This window comes from Ursus arctos, unplaced genomic scaffold (genome assembly GCF_023065955.2).
Source record: "Ursus arctos isolate Adak ecotype North America unplaced genomic scaffold, UrsArc2.0 scaffold_21, whole genome shotgun sequence".
In the NCBI taxonomy this organism is placed as follows: Eukaryota; Metazoa; Chordata; class Mammalia; order Carnivora; family Ursidae; genus Ursus; species Ursus arctos.
The window spans coordinates 11,692,461-11,714,064 of NW_026622886.1; the positions used below are offsets into that span (position 1 = coordinate 11,692,461).

Here is a 21,604-nt window from a genome sequence, read left to right on the forward strand (position 1 = left end):
ACCACCTTCATGTCCTTGATGTCTCGATGTGCCAGGACCTCCGTCTCATTCACTCCCTCCCTGGGGAGCCTGCTGGTCTTCCTTTCAATGGCCTGCCTGTTTGTCCCTGTGATGGTGGTATCGGAGGACTCACTGCAGAATTTGTCTCTCGTTCTTTTGGGCAGCGATCTCCCAGAAACATGGCATTGCGTTCATCATGGCATGTTGTCCCAGAGGAGACGGTAAGCTGTTCCTTTGCCAGAAACTAGGACTTCTTTCCTTGCCTGGAGTTGTGAAAAAGCTTACAAGACACTGGGACCTCCAGAATGTCTCCCCTGACTCAGCAAAAACCCTGAGGATGTGGAACAGCTATTGGGCCAAAAGGAGAGTCTGAGGTCTGCACAGCCCAACCTTTCACTTCTCTGTCCCAGCAAGGATTCCCAAAGCTGGCCAGTCCTGCCCCCTAGGGACCATTTGGAGGTGTGCGGTGGGGGGTTTGGAGGGTGCTTGGTTGTCACGGTGATGGAAGGGCACTTCTGGTCTTTTGAGGGCAGGGGCCGGTGTGGTAAACATCATGCACTGCTTCGGAGAGTCGTGCACAGTAAAAAACTGTCCCGAGTCCATGTATCACCACTGGGAAGTTCTAGAACATTTTCATCACTCCCTGTCCCTGGCAATCACTAATCTCTTTTCTGTGAATTTGCCTATTCTGGAAATTTCACATAGATGGAGTCATACAGTATGTGGTCTTTTGTGTCTGCCTTCGTAGCCTATGACGTTTTCAGTTTCTCTCGCTGTTGTTGGCAGGCATCATCAGTGCTTAGTTCCCTTGTAGGGTGGAATGAGATTTCACTGTAGGGATATACCACCGTTTGGTGATTTATTCATAAGATGATGGACATTTGGGTCGTTTCTGCTTTCTGGCTATTATAATAATAATAACGCTGCTGTGAGCATGCCTATAGAAGTTATCATGTGGACATGTTTTTCATTTCTCTTGGGTATACACCGAGGAGTGGAATTTCTGGATCTTGTGGTAACACTGTGTTTAAGTTTTTGAGGTACCGACAAACCTTTTCCATGTGGCTGCACCATTTTACTCCCCCCCCCGCCCCAGCAATGTATGAGGGGTCTGATTTTTCCACATCCTTGTCAACACTTGTTATTATCTGTCTTTTTGATTCTAGCCGCCCTAGTGAGTGTGAAGTGGTGTCTCGTTGTGATTGTCATGTCTTCTTAAACACAAATAAGCAAAACAGAATTAAGAAAGAAGACTTTATAAGGCAGGTGTTGGCTAAATGAAAAGGCCCTAATTAGCCCCAGTAAGTGGATTTTACCTTCAAACTTTGACCCTTCCTGTGGCAAACAGTATTTTTGTTTCCCAAAACACCAGATTTGTTCCATTGACTTTAGTTCTCTTCCATAAACATTTATTGAGCACATTGCAAGTACCAGACCCCAAGATACAAAGATGAATGAGGCAGGTCCCTGCCTTTGGATGCTTACAATCTAACAGGGAAAGGAGACAAGGTCATAGGTAGTGTTGGGGAGAATGTAAAATAAGTGCCACGTAAAGGTACAAAGGAAGGACAGTGGAGGGACAAGTCCCTTGGGGTTGGTGGGTGGGCTTAACATGGCCCCTCACCCATAGAAACAAAACAATCCCCCAGATTAACCAAAGAGATGAGGTATGGCTTGAGTGCTTCATACTTCAAGATGTGAAAGGACCTTACTTTCCAGAAGGCAGCTGGTACAGAAGATTCACAGTCGACAGCCTTTTTGAGGAGGCTCTGGCGGGCGGGCAGGTGGCCGAGGGGGGTGGCTGGTCGCAGCAGGTCTGGGCCCTTACAGCGCCCCCAGGGGGTCATTGTTGTCCGGCTGTCGGTCTTCGGTGTCCTGGAAAAGAGAGGTCTCTGAAACACTCCGGGCCCAGGCCCTTCTGCTTGCTGGATCTTTCTAGGCTGAGCATTCCTTCTGGCCCCTGCTCTGAGGCCGTGAAGGGGTTCAGAACACGCCACCCCAAAATATGGCACCTTGGCAATTGATCTTAAGTGGAAGGACTTTTTTGAAAAAAACAGCAGAAGTAGGATGGTCACTCTGACCTTCCCCATCTTGCCCCTCTTCCTTCGAGCAGGTCATGAAACCCTCCCCGGACCAGGAGGGAAGACGCGGATTACCAGAGACAGGAATTGGGGCCAGGAAATCTGTATAAACAACCTGGTTAAATTCTTTATCTTCCTACTTCCTCCACCACGTACTCCCCCAAGCCCTGTCTTGTCGGTTCCTCACAAATGTATTGTTTCTTTGTATAGAAGATGGGAAACTTCCTGCCCTGGTCACCTCGGCTCTTCATTCTCTCAGCAAGGCTCCCAGGTACATGGAGACTTTCCATAAAGTTGAGATGCTTTTTTCCTATGAATCTGTCAGATTACTTTTCAGATCCAGCCAGTGGCCCTAAGAGGGTGGAGGAAAACTTCTCCCCTCCCAGTAGCCTAAAACAATTCTTCTCCAGGTGCCCTGAGAACACGTGTGTGGTGGGAGCGTCTGCTCACGCTCTGTCCTGTGTTGGGAGGCGGTAGGATGGTTCTTGGGGGGGGGGGGGGTCACTGCTGCTTGAAGCTTATGGGCCCTGGACAGATCTGCTGTTTTTTCCTCGTCTGTAAAGGGCCATGATAACATTCTCCTCACAGGGAAGTATGAGGATTAAATTAGATGCTGCATTGAGGAAGGTACAGGCACCCTACAAAAGGTGGCTATTAACATGACAAAAACCTGCTCTCAGATGAAAGATTCTTTGTCAACCCAGGGTGGCTCTTGAGCACTTGAGAGAGTCCAGTGAGAAGCCACACTCCGGAGGCAGCACCCAAGCCTCGTGCTGTCTGCGGCTCCAGCTGGCTCCCAAGTGGTGTAAATCTGCATACGGGATATGTTCCGGATGCCTGGGTTGGCTACAGTTATTGTACAGTCTCCACACCTTCAATGTGGAAGGTATGAGAATAGAGGACGTCCCTTGGTCCCTTTCAGGGATGGCACGCTCGGCTTAGGACTTCTGTTCCTGCCACATTTTTGCCGCCTGCTCTGATCACAAAGGTTCACCTGACTCGTGCGTCCGGGACACAGTCTCTCCCGCCTCAGGAGAATCTTTCATGCGTGGTGCTGGCAGAGCCCTCAGAAGAGGACGGCAGCCGAGAAGGGGGAAGAGCGTGGACTGAGTGGACGCCGCCGCCCCCCGCCCCCCGCCCCAGCTTTTTAAATGAGGTTGATTTCAGAGTAACAGTCTGCTTACGGAAATGAACTACGAGTTCATACATGCACAGCCCAGCTTACCCTTTCAGTTTGGATGGGGAAACTTCTACATGGGTTTGATAAGAAAAACAAAAGAGGATATGATCTGGTTATTTTTCAGTCTATTGCAAAGATATTAGTTCTGCTACCGCGGGCACGGAGAACACAGGACATTTACGTTTGGTTCGCTGCAGAAGAACACAAACGTCTGTTGCACTATGTGAGCTGAAAAATGGCGCAATAAACTATTTCTGTAGTGTTTCAGTGCCAACTTACAAGAGTGCAACAGCCGAGATAAAGTCTCGAGGGGAGGGACAGCATATGTACACACGTAAAACAGTCACGGCAGCTCTCTGGCTTTGGTTGCTTTTTTTTTTTTTTTAATTAAGATTTTTATTTATTTGAGGGAGAGAGTGTGTGAGAGAGAGAGCAGGAGTGGGGTGGGGGGCAGAGGGAGAAGCAGGCTCTGCACTGAGGAGCGAGCCCGATGCGGGGCTCAATGGTTACTTCTTCACGAGGGTTCTAGACCAACAGCCCAGATTCAGGTGATTTCTTGGAACCTGAGTAATGCTGTCAGCTCAGTCTGCTGAGGTACATAACTAGCTGTCGATTTTTCTTATCTTCCTATAAAAGGAAGAATTAAGTTTTATTCCAGCTGCTCAGTCCAGACCCAGTAACAGGCTACAGGCAGGGGGTAGCTTCCACATTCAGTGTAAATGGGGTCCCTTGCTGTGGGCTCCCCCTGGGTTGAAGTCAGTGGAGCCCCATCCGGGCTCTGGGATCACTAACTAGAAACAAAAGATTATTTCCTGGAATACCAGAGCAGAACACGTCCCTCTAGATAGAAAAGACCTGATCAAAGTGAGATAGGGAAGCCGAAGGACTCCATAGAAATCTGCTTTTGCTCCTTTTCTTGCTTCTACTCTTGCTAGGACCTGCACCCCCACCCCCCCTTACACATGCCTCGTAACGCAAATAGCCTATGTTTTCCTTGGAAGGGACAAGGAGTTAATGATTTCTGTAGAACAGATAACATCTAAGGAAGGACCAGGTGAGAATGACAGGACTAAGTTATCACATGCGCACTCCAGGCCACCGGCAGCTAGACATCTCCAGGCCTAGGCCCCCTGGCTCCAAGGACTAACACTTGGGCCCTGGTCTTTGTTCTAACCAGTTCTGGGATGCCTGCGGGGACGTACACACCAGACCATCATCCTCAGTAAAAGCTCCAGACCCAGAACAAAGATGGGACTCGTGTTCCTTTCTTTTCCTTTCCGAGGGTCCCAGGCACTCTGTGTATCTGCCATCTCTCTATCTTCAATAAACTCTCACTTCCTGCTGGCTTGTGTTTCATTTCCATCCTGCGAGAAGCCATTGACACTCTTGGCTGGTCCTGTGGGACCCCTCTGGGTCCTTGGACCCAGCCTGCTGCTGTCAAAGGGAACATAGTCCCAAAGGCAAGAAGCAGCTCTCTGATAATGGGCAAATTTTGGCAACCATGTAAATAAAAGTTTATTAAAAAAATTTCTTTTAAGTAGGCTCCATGCTCAACATGGGGCTTGAACTGATGGCCCTGGCTGGGATCAAGAATTGCACGCTCTACCAACTAAGCCAGCCAGAGACCCCAACAATGTAAATATAAGCTTAAAGCATAACATAAGGGGGAAAAAAAAAACCTTCTTAAGGCCTGAGTCTTACTTTGCACTGGCTACCTCATAAACGTTTGTGGCAGAATGCAGCCTAAGATTTTGTTGTGTGACGTATCACTTCTCACCTGGTCATGAGGTGGCAGGTGGGCAGCCTCTGTTTCTCCCCTATTACCTCTGATTGTGGGAGACTTCAGTCCACCCCAAAGAACCCAGGGATACTGAACAGCCACATGGCTTCAGTCAGCTTGCAAGACTGGCTTTTAGGCTTATTGCCCCGAGACAAATTCTAGAAATGTGCCTTCCTTGGTGCAAAGCTTTCCAGTGGATTTGCTGGAAGACATCATTCGCCTGCACCCCACCTGCATCTGTTCTGGGTAAAGAGGCAGACTCACCATGAAGTGGTCACAGGAGGGTTCTGGGGGAGCGGAGGGGGTGCTCTCATACAAGGGGTTTGGTATATTCTCAGGCTGCTGCTTGCCGAGAGCCGCGACGTCGATATCCTCCTCCGACTGCGGAAAGACAAGCACAGGCTGACGGCCAGGACGTCCCCAGGGCAGGAGTGGCTCATTCAAGGTGGCAGGTAAAGCCAGCCTTGCCCCACTTCCACCTCCGGGGCCTTTTCTCCCCCCTCCTTTACCGAGCGAGATCTACTTTACAGTAACCACGTGCGCCCCTCTTAAGTGTTGGCCTCAGTGACTTCGTATGTCCCTCCTAGCGTGACCGCCACCCGAATCCGCACAGAGGGTGTTTCCATCCCCTTCCTCAGGAAGCGTCCTCACGTCCATGCCCACGGGGCCCAACCCCACCCAGCGTAACTGCTCCTCTGACCCCCTTCACCCTGGAGGGGCTTTGCCTGTCCTTGAACTTAATATGAAAGGACTCCTACAGCATGCACACCATCCGCAAAGATGCTGGAGCTTATGAATAGGCAGGTGCTCTGCTAGGAGGAAATGGCCTACTGCGGGGGAGGCACGTCTGGGGGAGGCAGCTGGAGGAGAGGCCGGGCGGGGGCAGAAAGCACAGAAGGGAGGGTGTTCAGCTGCTGTGCTGCGGCCACACCTGGTCCCCAGGGGTCCCCCCTGCTCTGCTGAGACCCGCTGACCTACATGCGGGCTCAACAGTTCAAATCGGGAAGCTTTGAGGCTGGCTGAAGAGGGAGGCCTGACCATGCAGGTCCCTGACCCTGTCCTCCACCCCAGAATCCGTCAGCCTTGAAGGCACCACCAATCAGAGCAGGCGCTTGTCTCCTGAATCCTCCAAGGTGAGCGAGCTTCTGGGCCCCCGACTCCCGGTGAGCTCTGTGAAGCAGCCAGTCGGGGGCTGGGCTCCGGAGGGGATCTCCCCCACCACCATGTTCCCATGTCTCTCTTACCTCAAAGTGCTGGAAGCCAGCTGCTCTTCGGCTTAGCCGAAAGTAGGAATATGCAGCCAAAGTGGCGGCTCCAAAGACCAGGACGGTGGCAAAGAATATGCCTGTTCCCATGCCGGTGTGGGCTGAAGACTGCAACACAGAAAGGGGAGGGGGTGATACTTAAACCGAGTGCCTTGCCAAGAGAGGACTGCTTTCTGGAGCCCACCCCACTCTTGCTGGCCCGAGGCATCTTGTGCCGTTTGGGATAAAAATAAGGATAAGATAGGTAAGATGTATTTAGCCCTTCCTACTGCCAGGGTCTGTGTAGGCCCCTTCCATGACATAATCCAGTTAAACCTGTCATAGCCCCAAGAGATACGGACAAGTATTAATGTTTCCATTTTTATATGGGGCAACTGAGGCCCAGAGAGGGAAAGTGCTTTGCCTAATATCACACAGCCAGTGAGGAGTAGAGGTAGGTGGGCTCTGAAGCTGGCCTGGCTTTAGAGCTGGTGCACTTAACCACTATGCTATGGAACTTCCCAGAAGTCAGCTGGGCTCACGCCTCCCTCACACTTTTAGAAAGCAGAATACTAACAACACCAACCAACCTACCCTCATATAGCCCGTACTGTGTCAAGGACTGTCCTAATTATTTTATATTTGTCAACTCATAATCCTCGCAAGAATCCAGGGGGTAGGTATCGTTTTTGCAGATGAGAAAAATGGGGCTCAGAGACTTGTCCAAGGTTGCATAGTGAATGAAATGGAGGGGACAAACCAGAGCTCAGAATTTCTTACTTCCCTTCCAGTGGCTTCTCTATTGGCCCATTCACTCAACAAACACCAACAGTGACAGGTGTTGTGGTGCTAATGCAGGGGTGGGATGAACCAGGGCCTCCCATCTCTGAGGCCAGCTGCTGATGATATGGGAGGCTCCTCCCATCTCCAGAGGAAAGGAGACACGGCTTCTAGCTATAGTTTGCCTCTTGGCAAGTGGACATTGGACACCCCCCGCCCCACCACCAGGAGCCCTGGATACTCACCAGTGGGGCGGGGGGTGCTTTTAAAGGCCTGGAAATGACATGAATGATCCCATTGGAGGCAAAGATGTCCCACTGCAGAATGGCTCTTCCATCGACAAACCTGGTCTCCTGGGGAAACAAGAGGGGGATTGGTGGAGATCTTTGGCCATCTGCCTCTTTTCCCCACGTGGGCAACCCCTCCGTGGAAGGAAGTTACTCAGTTTCTCCCAGGTCCTGCAGTCCAGATGTCAGGCCTATTGTTACCGATAGGCAGCACAGGACTCCTGCTCGTGTCTAGACCGCACAGAACACATTAGTTGCCCTTGGGCTACAAAGCAGATTTAAAAGCTGCAGAGAACCCAAGGGGCCAGTCTGTCCCACCAACTTGTCTACCAGATGAGAGTTCGGAAGGAAAATGGCTTGTCCAAGATCACCCTGGTAGCAAATGGCCAACCCTAAGCCTCTGGATGTCAGGTCCACTGCTCTGACATCACACTGAGCTGTTAGGAAGTGGATTTTTAAGTGATCTCATCCCCTGCTAATCAAAGCGTGATCTATTGTCTTGTGGTCGTGGGCATCACCTGAGGTCCATTAGAAGTGCAGAACCTGACGCCCCCACACTCCGCCTGCTGAATCATCATCTGCGTTTCAGCAAATCTCCAGCTGACTCAAATGCATGTTGAGACTTGAGAAGCACTGGTCTAAACCACTAATCTTTAATAAAAGGAATCACTGATCAGGAACATGTTAAGGAATTACTCATCTGGCACTTGCTCCTGTCCACGCACTATTCTCACATGCCACAAGCACGGAGTCACCGAATCCTCCCACGTGCCAGTGATTCTGACATCGTGGTTGTCATGGTCGCCATGCCACCACCAAGATCATCATCGCCATCACCATCATCACCGTCCCTGTCATCACCGGTGGCATCACCGCCACCATCACCATGAAACAGAGGCGGAGAGTCAGAAAGCTTCAAAAATGGTTTCGTGTGGGCCCCTGGGTGGCTCAGTCTGTTAAGCGTCTGCCTTCGTCTCACGTCATGATCCCAGGGTCCTGGAATCGAGTCCCCACATTGGGCTCCCCGCTCAGCGGGGCCCTCTACCCCTCCCCCCGCTCATGATCTCTCTCTCTCTCTCTCTCACGTTCGCTCTCTCTCAAATAAATACATCTTCAAAAAAATAAAAATAAAAATGGTTTCATATAAAGTTCTTCATTTGTCATTACCAGTTTCCGGGGCTGGCGGCCACCAGTGGCTTAGTCCCCAGGGGCAGGGGCCGCCCAGCAGCACGGTGTGGCACGGCACGCAGCTGATGCCATCCCCTGACTGCGGGCTTAGCGTTTACTTTCACGTCATAATAGTTGCCATCTACGAAGCACCTACTGTACGCTAAGAGCTTTGCACGTATTCCCTCCAGTTCTGCCAGTAAATCCGGAAGCGTTTTCATACCGGTTGTCGCTGGTCCTGGCTGGAGGTGATGAGCAGCTGGCTTCCCAGCTTAGTCCGCAGGACGGTACCGTTGACAAGGTCATTGTAGAAAAAGACGCTGACGTTGGCGAGGTGGTGCTCAATGTCCCGCCCAGACAGCGTCTGAGAGGGAGGGAGAAACGTAAGAATGGTCTGTAGAAGCCAGGCGATTTTATTTGTAATAATAAGGATGACACAGAAAAAGCAATCGCTTCTCATGGCCTTGGTTTTCTGCCTGCACATGGAGAGAAGGAGCGCCAAGCTCTCCTCGGGTTTTGGTTGTCTGGGCTCTAGCCAGCTCGGGGCGTCGGAAGTCACCTTCGTGAAGGGCGGGTCCCGAGCAGCACCGGGGACAGAGCCCCGGCTCCTCTCAGCCCCCGGGGGGACAGGGCTTGGGGCTGCCGGAGCCCGCGGTCATGTCACCCCTCCGCGCGCCCGCACGTGAAGAAGGCTAGTGTGCCGGGCCGACTGCATCCGGGGCTCTGCTTCTTCACCCCTGCTGCAGTCCTGCCCTCTGCCACCCCACTCTGCTTCCCACTCTTGGGGCTCAGCCGCGTGACCTGCTGGACGGGTGGCCTCTCAGCCAGTGACCAAGCGGGGGCTTGTTCCTAATGGCCGCCTGCTGCCAGCGCCGTACGGACATGCCGGGGCCGGTGTGCGGGGGGACGGGAGCCTCCGCCGGCCGGAGGCCAGGCCATCACAGGCCCGTGAGCGAGCCCGGCCAGGGCCACGGCGGCCCGCTGACCTGAGGTGTGTGAGCTGAGAACCTGGGCGGCCACTGAGTTTTGGGTGACTTGTGGTGACAGATAAGGGATCCTGTCGAAGCACGAGTCTGAAGCACAGACCGCAGGCCCCCGCCTCACCTCGTTCTCCCCCAGCCCGCTGTTGTGCGGCACGAAGAGCGTATTGCGGACGGACAGGTCCGTCAGGTGGTTCAGAAAGGCCCGGCCTCTGGCTGAGCTGTTGGAATAGGCCAGCACTTCCTGGGGAGAGGAAACAGTGATCAGCTCTGATGTGCAGGGGCTGGGGTGGTGGAGGGGGTCACGGGACACCACCCATCCGGGACTGTCCCTGATGTTGGCCCCACCTCCGGCTGCCGCTCATCTGCTGTCTTCTGACTGCCTCTTGGCAGAATTTTAGAAGCACTTGTTCTTTCCTCAATGAATCCTACGGTCCTACGTCACAGCCACATCACAGAATCAAGACCATTCTTAACATGGCCTCCTGTGCAGTCCTTCGAAATCTAAATCAAATTTGAGTCTCCTCTTGTCGAAACCTTGCCATGGCCTGCACTTCACTCAGAGGAAAACCAAAGGCCTTACGAGGAATGGCCCATGAGGCCCAAACCATCTGGACCCCCTTTGCTCTGCTGCCCCCGGGCCCAGCTGGCCTCTCTCCCCCTCACTCGGCCCCAGCCACACTGGCTTCCTTGCCGTTCTTCAAACTTGTGTGGCCACTCTCGCCTTTGATTCTTTGCCTCTTCCTTCTGCCTGGAATGTTCTTGCCCCAAATCTACATGGCTAACTCCCTTGCCTCTGTTCACTCTTTCCTCAGGTGTCCTCTTCTCACCAAGGCCGTCCCTTATCACTCTGCAAATTGGGAACCCTGCGGTGGTACCCCTTCCCCTCCCTACTCCACCCTTCCCCTCCTTTCCCCCCGTAGTATATACAATCACCTCCTAGCATTCACTACAACTACTTATTTATTCTGCTTATGATTTATGTGTCTATTTTGTTCACTGATCTATCTCAAGTACATAGTAGGTGCTCAATGAATACTCGCTGAAACAGTTTAAGAACCCTCACTACCAGTTCAACTTTGTCACTGTGCAGACAGGGCTGCTGAAGCCCAGAGAAGTTAATCTGCTGAGGGGCACACAGCCAGTGGGTTTTGTTCTGACACTGTTTTTTTCTGAAATTCTGTGACAAGCCAAGCTCCCGCATGGCAGAAACACTAGTTTGAGTGTTTGTCTTTAGTGTGTTTACGGTAACCCTGAATTTCAGAATAGTTAGATGGATACTTTTAGTCTGTGGATAAAGATTCACCATTTTGGAGCCCTTGGCTTATTCTGCCCTAATCCTGTAAGCCCTATACTTAGGTCCAGTCCCCTCTCCTTGGCTGTGCCCTTGACCTTGGTAAGCCTCAGTTTCTTTATCTACAAAATGGGGATAATAGCCGAAGTGACCTCATAAGGTCGCATGAGAATTTATTCCTAGTAACAGTGTTTATTGCGTGCCTATTATATGCCTGCCACAAGGCAGAGAAAGTCCTTTCCCGTAGGGAGCCTACATTCCACGGACTGAGTTATAAGTGCTCTGAAAGGGTTCATGCATTCACAGTGCAAAGCAAATGCTCAGGAAATGTTATTCTTGACCTAGTTATTATTATTAGCTCAGTGCTTTGATCGGTCAGCACCAAATCCTTCTCCAGCTGGAGCTTTCTCTTCATGAAGCATAACTTGTGGAGTACTGAAGTGACTGTAAGGGCATGCTAAGTGCAGGTTGACCGCACGTCGATAACTGGGCTCACTGCTCACCAGGCAGCCCAGCTAACTGTGCCCCACCCGGTCTGAGAAGACCAAAGAGTGTCTTCTTGCTGCAGATCAGCCTTTCAAGCTGCTCTAGATGGAAAAAGAGACGCTAACACTCGCTAGCCCCAGTGTGGCCGTTTCGGCATGCGGGCCACGGGTCTGAGCGCTTTACCAGTACCAACACATTTCATGATCACAGTGATGCTAGGAGCCCGGGGCTAGCATCCTCTCCGTTTCACCGGGGAAGCTGAGGCCCAGAGAGGGAAGTAACTTGTCAAACGTGGTGGGACGAGCGGTAAACCCAAGCTTCTAATTCAGGCAGTGTGGTCTGCCGCCCACGCTCTTAACCGTGACTGTGAGCCCGGGGCTTCTTTCAAGGGCTCGCCTCTGGAATAACGGCTTTGAGGCAAGCGCTCCTCCCCTGAGGCCAAACCAAGCCGACGGGGTACAGGGTACATACCGTGAGGAAGTTCGTCAGCGAGGGGACGGACATCAGGACCTGCAACAGATTGCCGCTGCACGAGAAGCCGTCTCCCACGTAGCCCGCCTTGCAGGTGCAGTTCACATCTGGAAGACAGGGGCACACCGGGCCCCACTCCGGTGAGGGAAGGCCTGGGCTGCTCCAGCTCACCCTTGGAGCTTGGCTGGCCAGGCTGAGGGTTGTTCAGCAGCTGCGTGGCCTGGGATGTGGAGCGTGGCTGGGGTGGTTACCTTTAATCCGATAGCAGAAGACATCCCACATTTCACTCTTGTTGTTTCTTTGTCCGTAGTCTATTATCCCAACAACGCCGGAGCCACAGTTCTGGGAGGCGTAGGCAGTGGGGTAGGCTACCCGCCCACTCTCCAGCCAGCCTGCTGAACAGAGGTGGTACTTGGCCTGTAGGGACACGGACATGGCCATGGATCAGCTACGATTTCATATTTGGTGTGAGCTCCTTTAGTTCACGTCTGATTCTCCCACCAGACTGTAAACCCCGTGGAGTCAGGGTTATGGCTCATTTTGCCTACTGTGCCCCTGTGCCTGGAACATAGTGGCTGTTGATTAAATTTTTCTTGATTGATTCACTGAACAGATGAAAGTGGTACCCTTTGTTTCTTGTAGGTGCTCAAGTCCTTCACACTCATTTCTCTTCTGTCTGTTCTTGAATTAAGTTTACTCTCAGCCATCGACACCCGGGTGCAAATTCTTCTGCTTATGCACTGATAGAACGCTAATGGATCATCACCATCATTATCGCCATCATCATCACCATCACCATCATCACCATGATCATCACTATCACCATCACCATCATTATCACCATGATCATCGCCAACACTGTCATCACCATCACCATCATCATCATCACCACCATGATCATCATATGACATCATCACTGTCCTCACCATCACCATCATTACTACCACCATCACCATCACTGTCATCACCATCATCATATCACCATGATCATCACTATCACCATCACCATCACCGTCATCATCACCATCATTACTATCACCATCACCATCATCGCCGTGATCATCACCGTCATCATCATTATCATCACCATCACTGTCATCATCATCACCATCACCATCATTGTCACCATCATCATCGCCATCATCCTCATCATTGCAATACTTATTGAGTGCTTACTGTGGGCCAGGTTCTGTTGTAAGGGCTTTCCCTGTGTCAGCACTTTTAACCCTTACACAACCCTATAAGATATAAACTTAAAAAAAAAAATCCCTATCATATAATCGACAAAACTGAGGCAAAGAGGAGTTAAGTAACTTGCTCAAAGTCATACAGCCAGCAAGTAGTTAAGCTGAGATTCAGACCTGAGCAGTCTCTTCCAGAGCTCTTAATGTGAAAAACTGAGTGTACCAGTCCCTGTGCCCTATTACCTTTAGTCCTATAGAAACATGCCAAGTAGGACAGAGGTTCCCATGGCTTGATGAAGGCCACAAAATCGGCAAGCAGGAGAGTAAAAACTCAGACCCTCCAATATGCCAGCTCCTGGCCTCCGAGGTTTTGTTCCCTGGTAAAGAAATGCCAGGTCTGAAGGAAGGGCAGAGGCTGGATGGTGAGGGAGGCTGGAGGAGCGGCCTTAGAATCATACCGTGTAGGCAGTCTCCTCCTCTATGCCCACTGAGCAATCACTAGCCAGTAACTCCAAGGTGCTGGCCTTTCCAAACAGGCAGGCCTTCTGGTTGCCCAGGCCAGGAGACTGGCCTTCACTAGAGCTCGTCTCCTACCTGGTTGCAGCTGAGAGCTGGGGCAATCCCCATTTGTGACCTTCACAGCCCCTCCAGACATCTCAGAGAAACTCGGCTGTTTTGTGGGTTCAGGGAGATCCTAGGCCTATGGTGGTGGACCTCTTTCTGTGACACATGCCCTCCCAGTCTGTGCTTCTGCCTCGGCAGTCGAGTGTCATGGTAGAGAGCAGACTTTTGGAGTAAGGGCTACAGTTGAATACTGGATCTGCCACCTCTTGTCTGGGTGACATTGGGCACACTGCTTAACCTTTCAGAGCCTCAGTTGCCCTGTCTGTAAAATGGGAATAGTGACACCTACTTCCAGTGACGCTGTAAGGATGGACAGGGTTGTCAACAAAGCACGTGCACGGTGCCTGACACACGGTCCATGCCCGATGGATGTGACGAATTGCTACCACTGCTCCAGGAGCACCCTGCCTTCCCCTCCAAGAAGGCCACAGCCCATGCCTCCCTTGTGTTAAGAAGACCCTGCCTGCATGGTGCCGACTAACTGGGGACCACCTTCTGGGCGTAGGAGAGCTGGTTGTAGGTTGCCATGCTTGCGGCCTCGTTGGCACAGGCCTCTCTGGCTTTGTCAAAGGTCAGCTTGTACTGGCCCAGCGGGGAGCGGAGGTGGAATACTCCGAGGGTTGTATCTAGAAGGGAAGAGAAGAGGAATTGTCAGGTCAGCCCGCTTGGTTGGCAGGGCTCCCGGGAAAGGACTGGCCGAGCAGAAGGCAAGCTGTATCCCGGGTGCCTCGGAGAGCCACTTGCCTTCGAGGTCTGTCGAAGCACATCATTTAAAATACTGATTTCTTTTTGCATTATTAAAAACAGCACTTGTTATTGTAGAAATTTGGGCAATCCATCAAAGTAAGAAAAGAAAGAAAAATCACCTATAATCTTACTCCCTGGAAAGAATCATTACTCCAGGGCTAATGTTTTGGCGTACTTCCCCTAAAGAATTTTTACTTCCTTTTTGGGTAACTTTTTATTTTGCTATAATTTTATACTCTTCTAGGCTTTTTACCTCTTCCTTTACATGTCATATACCTTACAACTGTGGCAGCATGCTGCATATAGAGTTTTTAGAAATCTTTTTTTTAAACTTAACATTAAATCATGATTATTCTCCCATATTACAAATTTTCTCTGGCAACAGGATTTCGCCCTCACTACTTATAATTGAATAATTTTTGTGAACTTTACAGCTATGGAAAAATACTTTAAAAAGAGTTTTTGCCAAGGACTCTCTGTTTTCTGATCACCACTATGCCCTTAAAAAAGTTTTCTAGCCATTTCTCCCCTAAGATACTGATTTAGCACTTTTTCCTGGCCAAAATCTTTTTTAGCCAGACAACTGAATGCGGAGACCAGAAATAGTTCAAGAACCAAGTCTTATTTTTCCCTTGTCAAGTTCATTACCAAATGCCACTAAAAGGTCACTTTCTACACCAAGAAAAGAGCTAAGTTCAAGATCTTTCTTTAACCGTCGTCCAGTGGAACATTCCACAGGTCGTATGATCCTGTCGGCTCTATCTGAAATGCAAACACCAGCATAACAGTTTGGGGAAGGACGGATAGATGTTTTTCCTTGTCTTCTTGCTAAGGCAACACGGTTCTTCATAGTGCATTTGAGTGGATATGTAACAGTACATTTGATCATCCTTTGCCGTTAGGTATGTGTTAGTTATCATTTATGATGCGAAGTAATGCTGTTTATCTTTATTCCCTTCTTAGACTGTGTGTCTACGGGATGGGTTCCTTGAAATGGAGCTACCGAGTCTCAGCGTGAATTATTTTAAGGCTCTCAGCACACATTGTCAAATGGGTTGCCACGAAGGCTGCACGGTTTGCCCTCCTCTCAACTGGAAAGGTAGACAGTTCCTCCTGAGTGTGGGATGGCTCTGGAACTGTGCCCACAGGGAACGCTGCGGTCTTATCCCGATGCCATCCTGTCTCACTAAGGGTAACCACGCAGCTTCAACAGAAGGTGGGTCCGATATGAGGCCCAGTCACTTAGTAACACTACCAACACTTTCTTGGCGTTCATGAGACAGCAGAAGAGAAAAGCCCCTCAGCAAAGAAGAACCAAATAGATTTCCACCTGTGAGTCAACTGTGGGAACAGAAAGGACCGGCCGAGTGGACCATGCCTTAAAGAAAAAAGCCAAGCACTTTCTTGACTTCACACTCTTTGAGGCAAATGACGTCCCTGGTCCCAGCGGCTCATTTCGGCCCCCATCCTAAATAGCACCTGCCTATAGAATCCCTCTGCTGGGTAGCCCCACCTTGAACATAGAATGTCCCAACCAACCTTTCAAACGTTGCGCCATGTTCCCTCCCATCTGCTTTAACCCAACCACCACTGGCATTGCTCTCTTGAGATGGAAACCTTACGTGATTTACTTGTCCTCTCCCTCTATGCCCATAGGGGTGCCCTGGGCTCACCCTTCTTCCTAGTGGAGACCCTGTCACCTTGAGGTCATTGCCTTGACATCTTTTGAATCTCCACTGGAGCCCCAGGCCTCTATTTAGCTTCTCCGACGATTCCCTCTCTCATCTTACTTAAAGACTTTTTCCATCTCTGACTCTTCTTTAAAAAAATTTTTTATGGTCGTAAATATACATAATATACAATTTACTTTTTTGACCATCTGAAGGGTGCAATTCAGTGGTATTAAGTAGATTTGCAATGTTATGCAACCATCACCACTATCCATTTCCAGAATATTTCCGTCATTCCAAACAGAAACGTGGTCCCCATCAAATTGTGCCTCTCCCTCCTCCTCCCCGCAGCCCCTGGTGACCTCTATTCTACTTTCTGTCTCTATGAATTTGCCTGTTATAGATCCCTTGTATATGTCCACAATATTTGTCCTGTGGTGTCTGGTTTATTTCGTGTGGCATGTTTTCAAGTTTCATTCATGTTACAGCACATGCCAGAGTTTCCTTGCATTTTCGGAACCAGAGAATATCCCACCACATGGATAGGCCACAGTGTGTTTATCCATTCGTTTGTCGGTGGACACTGGGGTTGTTTCCAGCTGCTGGTGGAATGTGGACTACACACATCTTCTGGAGTCCCTGCTTTCAGTTGTTTTCTATTCTTCCTCTCGTTTCAGCTGAACCATCAGCATGAGAAAAACTGCTATCTTCTGTTTTGTGACTTGCCTTTCCTTGTCTTAGCAATTAAAAAAAATTCTTCAGCTACACTGGAAACCCCCTTGCAAGGAGACAATGTCAGATATCCTGTGTCTCTTCCTTGCTCACACTTCTTCTATCTCATCCCCAAAAGGGATTTGAGGTGTCTTAGCATTTGGTCCATGTTATGGACCGCATGTTTGTGTCCCCCCAGATTCATAGGTTGAAATGTTAACTCCCAACGTACTGGTATTAGGAAGTGGGGCCATTGGGAGGTAATTTAGGTCCTGAGGGGAAAGCCCTCTTGCATGGGGTTGGTGTGTCTGTGTGTGTGTGTGTGTGTGTATTTTTTTAAAGTAATCTCTACACCTACCATGGGGCTCAAACTCACAACCCTGAGATCAAGAGTCACATACTGATAAAAGGGGCCCAGAGAGCTTCCTCACTTCTTCTGCCGTGTGAGGACACAAGAAGACAGCAGTCTGAGCCTGGAAGAGAGCCCTCCCTAGAACCTGACCGTGCCGGCACCCTGATCTTGGGCTTCCAGACTCCAGGATGGTGAGAAACACATTTCTGCGGTTTTTAAGCCACCCAGTCGATGGAAGCAGTCCGAACGGATGAAGATGGTACGTAACAGGTGTTAACACGGTAGTTATTATTGAGATATGTAAAAACTGCCTCACTAGGATTGCCATGTCTGTAACACAACCCCATCCCAGTCAGAGGCAGCCAATAAATCCTGATTGGCCACGACACGTGATGCGCTGAGTCGCTCTCTGAACCACGGCAGTCCCCCCCTGCCCTGGCTCAGAATTACGTTTCAGGGTCTGTTATGGATTTCCTCCGTGAGGTTTCAGGATGCCCTGTCACCTGCACCTCTGCACTTCCCATTCGGCTTTCTAGGTTGTTGTGTGTTGTGATTCCTAGTTTTGTTACACCTGGGGGTTTATTATAAGCCGTTCGGATCAGCCTTGGAAGAGAATGCCATCCATGCCCATCAACGTGTGTTAGCAACAAGCCTGCTAAGAAGTTGCATCTACACGGGGCAGGCGCTTGCTCTCTGTTATTTAAACCCCAAGCTATGCCCCTTAGATTCAATGCCAATCAATGGTTGCTAAGCAACTTGGGGAAAGCATGTAGCAGGAACATTCACGATGGATGACCTTTGCGCTCCCTCCTGGCTCTAAGGCTCCGGGGCCAGATGCGAGTGATTCCACTCCTCTGCTGTTGAAGCCTGCTACCTCCTGGGCACTGGGTCCTGGCCAACGCACGTGCCGTTTGGCCTGGCTTTTAATTCTGTTCCCCTTTGCTCTTGCACAAATCCCTCCCCAAGCCTGAAGGCTCGGGCGCTTTGGGGCAGCCCCAGCCGCACTGACCCTGGAAGTGGAGGTCGGCACACTCGGCATCGGCGTGGCACTGTCCGTTGTCCTGCAAACAGCGGTCAACAGGCAGCCGCTCCGGCTCACAGTCCAACCCGTCTCCCACATAGTGACTTTTACATTCACACTTGTGCTTGCCCTGTGGGGAGAGCAGAGAAGATGAGAAGCCCCTTTTCTAGGATCCCGGGACCCCTATGTGCTCTGTGGGCCCCCATCCAGCACAGGAGATGCTCAGAAGCACCAGGAAAATGCCTCGCCTGTAAATAGTGGCAATTAAGTCACTGCCACGTCTCATGTTTGCACAGGCTCATGACGAAATGTCATCTCAGCTCAAATGGCACTTCCTCAGAGACAGTGTCCCTGACCAGTTAAACAAAGCAGTTTTCCCCGTCCCTTTCTATCACACTGGCCCAATTCATGTTCTTGGTGCTTTCTGAAGGTATCTCGTGCACCTGTTTCGGCACGGAGCATTGCCCCCTCCCCCCACACGTTTCATTGCTACATCCCTGGCCCTGACAACAGCACACAGCAGGTGCCTGGTGACCACTTGCCGAATCAATGAATGATCTCACTTAATCCCCACAACAGTTCTATGAAGGCTGCCTTATTATTAGGCTCACCTGGCAAATGAGGAAGCGGAGACTCGGAGAAATGAACTAGCCAGTCGCAGGCCACGGAATGTAAGTGCCGGAGCTAAGACTCAGAGAGTGCCTCTAAGTTCACACTTACGACCGTGATGGACATTATCTCCTACCATCTTCTCTTCCCAACGGATAAACCGGACACCAGGGCACTGGTCCCATTCTAAAAAGACTCGAGTGGGTGCCCAAACCTGCATTTTCCCCCACTTCTTGCTGACATTTTTAAATAAACTTTTTACTTTGGATAATTCTAGATTTTGAGAAGAGTTGTCAAGATAGCAGAAAGAGTTGCCATATACGCTTCGCCAGATTCCCCTATGTTACCTAATCATAGTACCTTGATCAAAACTTAGAAATTAATGGTGACACATTACTATTAACTAAACAACAGACTTTATGTGGATTTCACCAGTCTTCCCCCTCATGTCCTTTTTCTGCTTAGGATGCCACTTGACATTTCATCTGCAGACTTAACGAGACGTAGAGCCCGGTGGGAAGGAAGCTGAGGAGGAGGCCGAACGGTAAGCAGAGTGAAGCGAGGCTGAGCAAGGCAGGGGAGTGCTCCCAAGCTCCCCAGGGGGAGGAGAGACTCACCGGGCCGGTCATCTTGCAGGTGGCGTGCTCATGACACCCACCGTTGAGGCCATCAGCGCAGGGGTCTATCTCTGTGCAGCTGCGGCCGTCCCCCTTGTAGCCCTTCAGACAGCTGCAGGACACCTTTGTGCCCTTCTGGGAACACCTGGCCACCTTCGCACAGCCCCCGTTGTTCTGTTTGCAGAAATCCACAACTGCACGAGCAGAGGGGAGAGGCCTCATTGAACCACTGTCTGTGGAATGTGGGCTTCAGGTGGGGGTACGGGTCACCCTGGAATCAGTGGTGTCGGGAAGGAAATGGGCCCCAGCATGTTGGAGTCATCTCTCCCCATTTCTTAGGGCCCCTGTGCTGGCCTTTGTGATCACTAGAATCCCATGGCTGATATCCTCCGAGACCAGGCCTGGTGACTTCTGTGCACCTCTGAGCCCCTTTGTCACATACCTTGGTTCCACTTTGGTAGTAGTTCTCTGAACGAGTTTGGGTTTTTAATGTTAGGACAGGTGCGTGTGTGCGTGTGTGTGCGCGTGTGTGTGCATGCGCGCGTGTGTGCGCTTGCGTGTGTGCGTGTGTGTAGAGTTAGTGTATTCTTGAGCACTTCATGAGATGGGATCATTACCCCCATTCTACAGATGAACAAACTGAAACCCAGAGAGTGTAACTGACCTGACAAAGGCAAAATGGCGATCGCGTGGTGGCGCTGGGATTTAAACCCAGCTTGTTTTGACCCCCAAAGCCCATGCTTTCCCCACTGTGTTGTGCTACCCCTTAGGACCTTTGTTTTCACGATCTCCTGAATTTCAACCCACTACTAGATTAGTTCCAGCCTCCGGAGCAGCTGGAAAGCCATCTGATTTCTCCTGCCTGGCTTTTGCCTGGAGTCATGGCAGCCTTGAGGCTCTGAGAGAACAAACACGAGGACAAAAGGCCTCATCCTAAGGATCGTAGCATGGAAAGACAGGACCTGGGTCCCTGCTGCCCTTGTTGCTCAGTGACCTACTTCCGGACTGTCTTGTAGCAGATTACAAAAGAGCAGGTACAGCAGATCTCATTTCTGTAAAGAAACTATGTATCTTTATTTGCACATTTATTCATGAAAGAAGTTAGAAAGAACACGTGGCATAGGCTGGTAGGTTTCTCCCAATATCTTTTGTTTCCTTTTTCTATAGCAAGAGATTTTTAGCTGGGCTCATGGTTGCCTAAATGAAGACTACATTTCCCAGACTCCTTGCAACTAGGTATGACAGATGATGAGACTCTAGCCAATGCCATGGAGACAGACAACATCTTTAAACTACTTCTAGGTGCATCCTTAAAGGGAAGGAGGTTTGCCTCCTTCCTCGCCTCCCCCATCCTGCTGCCTGGGATGTGCCGATGACCATCTCAGGCCAGGTTAGTGAGTGATGGCAGAGCAACAAGATAGAAGGAGTCTGGGCTCCCAGATGTCCTTTCAGGGCTATGTTAGCTTTGGATGCCTCCATTCAAACTACTCTATGAGATAAAAACAAACATCTAAACATTTGCCTTGTTTATGCCACTGTCCCTTTGGGCCTCTGCATGGCTGAACCTATCTTTTAACTACTAAATACAGACATGGCAATGGTCAAAGTGATTCTCACCAACTGATGAGAGTAACTGTTGTTTTCTTAGTACTGTAATGTATTTCCTGAAAAAATTTTTTGAAGTGAGGCTGGATAACCTGTAGAGTTACAAAAACACTATATAATAAAGTGCATCACTTTGAGTGTGCAAAGCGATTTCAGAACAATGACCTGGGAGGTGTGCGGGTCAAGCATGAGCAAACCCACTAAGGAAACTGAATCACAGAGAGGCTAGGTATTGGGAAAATGGCCCAGGCAGGAGTGGAAGGGTCAGGAGGAAGTCCAGGCACTCTGACCAAGTCCCGCTCTGCTCCCGCCCTGCCCTATTTTACACACGCACCGACGGGACCTACCAGTGCACGTGATTCCGTCCCCTTCATAATTCAGGTTACACTCACACGTGTTGTTCTCCTTACAGGTGGCGTGAGCGGAACAAGAAGGCGTGCACACGGGGGCCAAGGCTGCAAACAAAGGGGTCACTGTTCATGCTCTCCCTGTGGTGTGAGGACTCGGGACGCACCGAGACACCCTGTCTGGCCTGTCCCTGTGTTTCATAAGTGTCCCCTTCCAGCAGGAGATTAGGGTGATTTGCTAAGGTTCCTCCCAGCCTGGAGAGTCAGAGATTCCAGAATTACCCTGTAACATTAACACATTAACCTGGAATGTTATTCGGATTAAACTATAGTATGTCATCTTTATGGGCAACCTGTTAAAGCCTTA

The 21,604-nt window shown here is 50.4% G+C and overlaps 2 protein-coding genes across 3 annotated transcripts in view; one reads left to right on the forward strand and one right to left on the reverse strand.

Annotated features, from left to right (window-relative positions):
- The window catches only part of NT5DC3 (5'-nucleotidase domain containing 3), a 59,404-nt gene extending 58,921 nt beyond the window's left edge, over positions 1 to 483 (forward strand). The window contains exon 14 of the mRNA XM_044384482.3: positions 165 to 483. Within this exon, the coding sequence (XP_044240417.1) occupies positions 165 to 225 (61 nt within the window). The 3' untranslated portion in view covers positions 226 to 483. The remainder of the gene's footprint in view (positions 1 to 164) is intronic.
- A 904-nt stretch (positions 484 to 1,387) lies between these two features.
- STAB2 (stabilin 2) overlaps positions 1,388 to 21,604 on the reverse strand; it is a 143,652-nt gene continuing 123,435 nt past the window's right edge. For both annotated transcript variants that reach the window (XM_026499790.4, XM_057316261.1), the window contains 12 exons: positions 21,238 to 21,345; positions 19,286 to 19,479; positions 18,048 to 18,189; positions 14,051 to 14,184; positions 12,002 to 12,167; positions 11,751 to 11,857; positions 9,624 to 9,743; positions 8,743 to 8,883; positions 7,311 to 7,418; positions 6,286 to 6,414; positions 5,306 to 5,422; positions 1,388 to 1,875 (listed from right to left, as the gene is read on the reverse strand). In XM_026499790.4, coding sequence (XP_026355575.2) covers positions 1,825 to 1,875; positions 5,306 to 5,422; positions 6,286 to 6,414; positions 7,311 to 7,418; positions 8,743 to 8,883; positions 9,624 to 9,743; positions 11,751 to 11,857; positions 12,002 to 12,167; positions 14,051 to 14,184; positions 18,048 to 18,189; positions 19,286 to 19,479; positions 21,238 to 21,345 — 1,517 coding nt within the window. In that variant the 3' untranslated portion in view covers positions 1,388 to 1,824. The remainder of the gene's footprint in view (positions 1,876 to 5,305; positions 5,423 to 6,285; positions 6,415 to 7,310; positions 7,419 to 8,742; positions 8,884 to 9,623; positions 9,744 to 11,750; positions 11,858 to 12,001; positions 12,168 to 14,050; positions 14,185 to 18,047; positions 18,190 to 19,285; positions 19,480 to 21,237; positions 21,346 to 21,604) is intronic.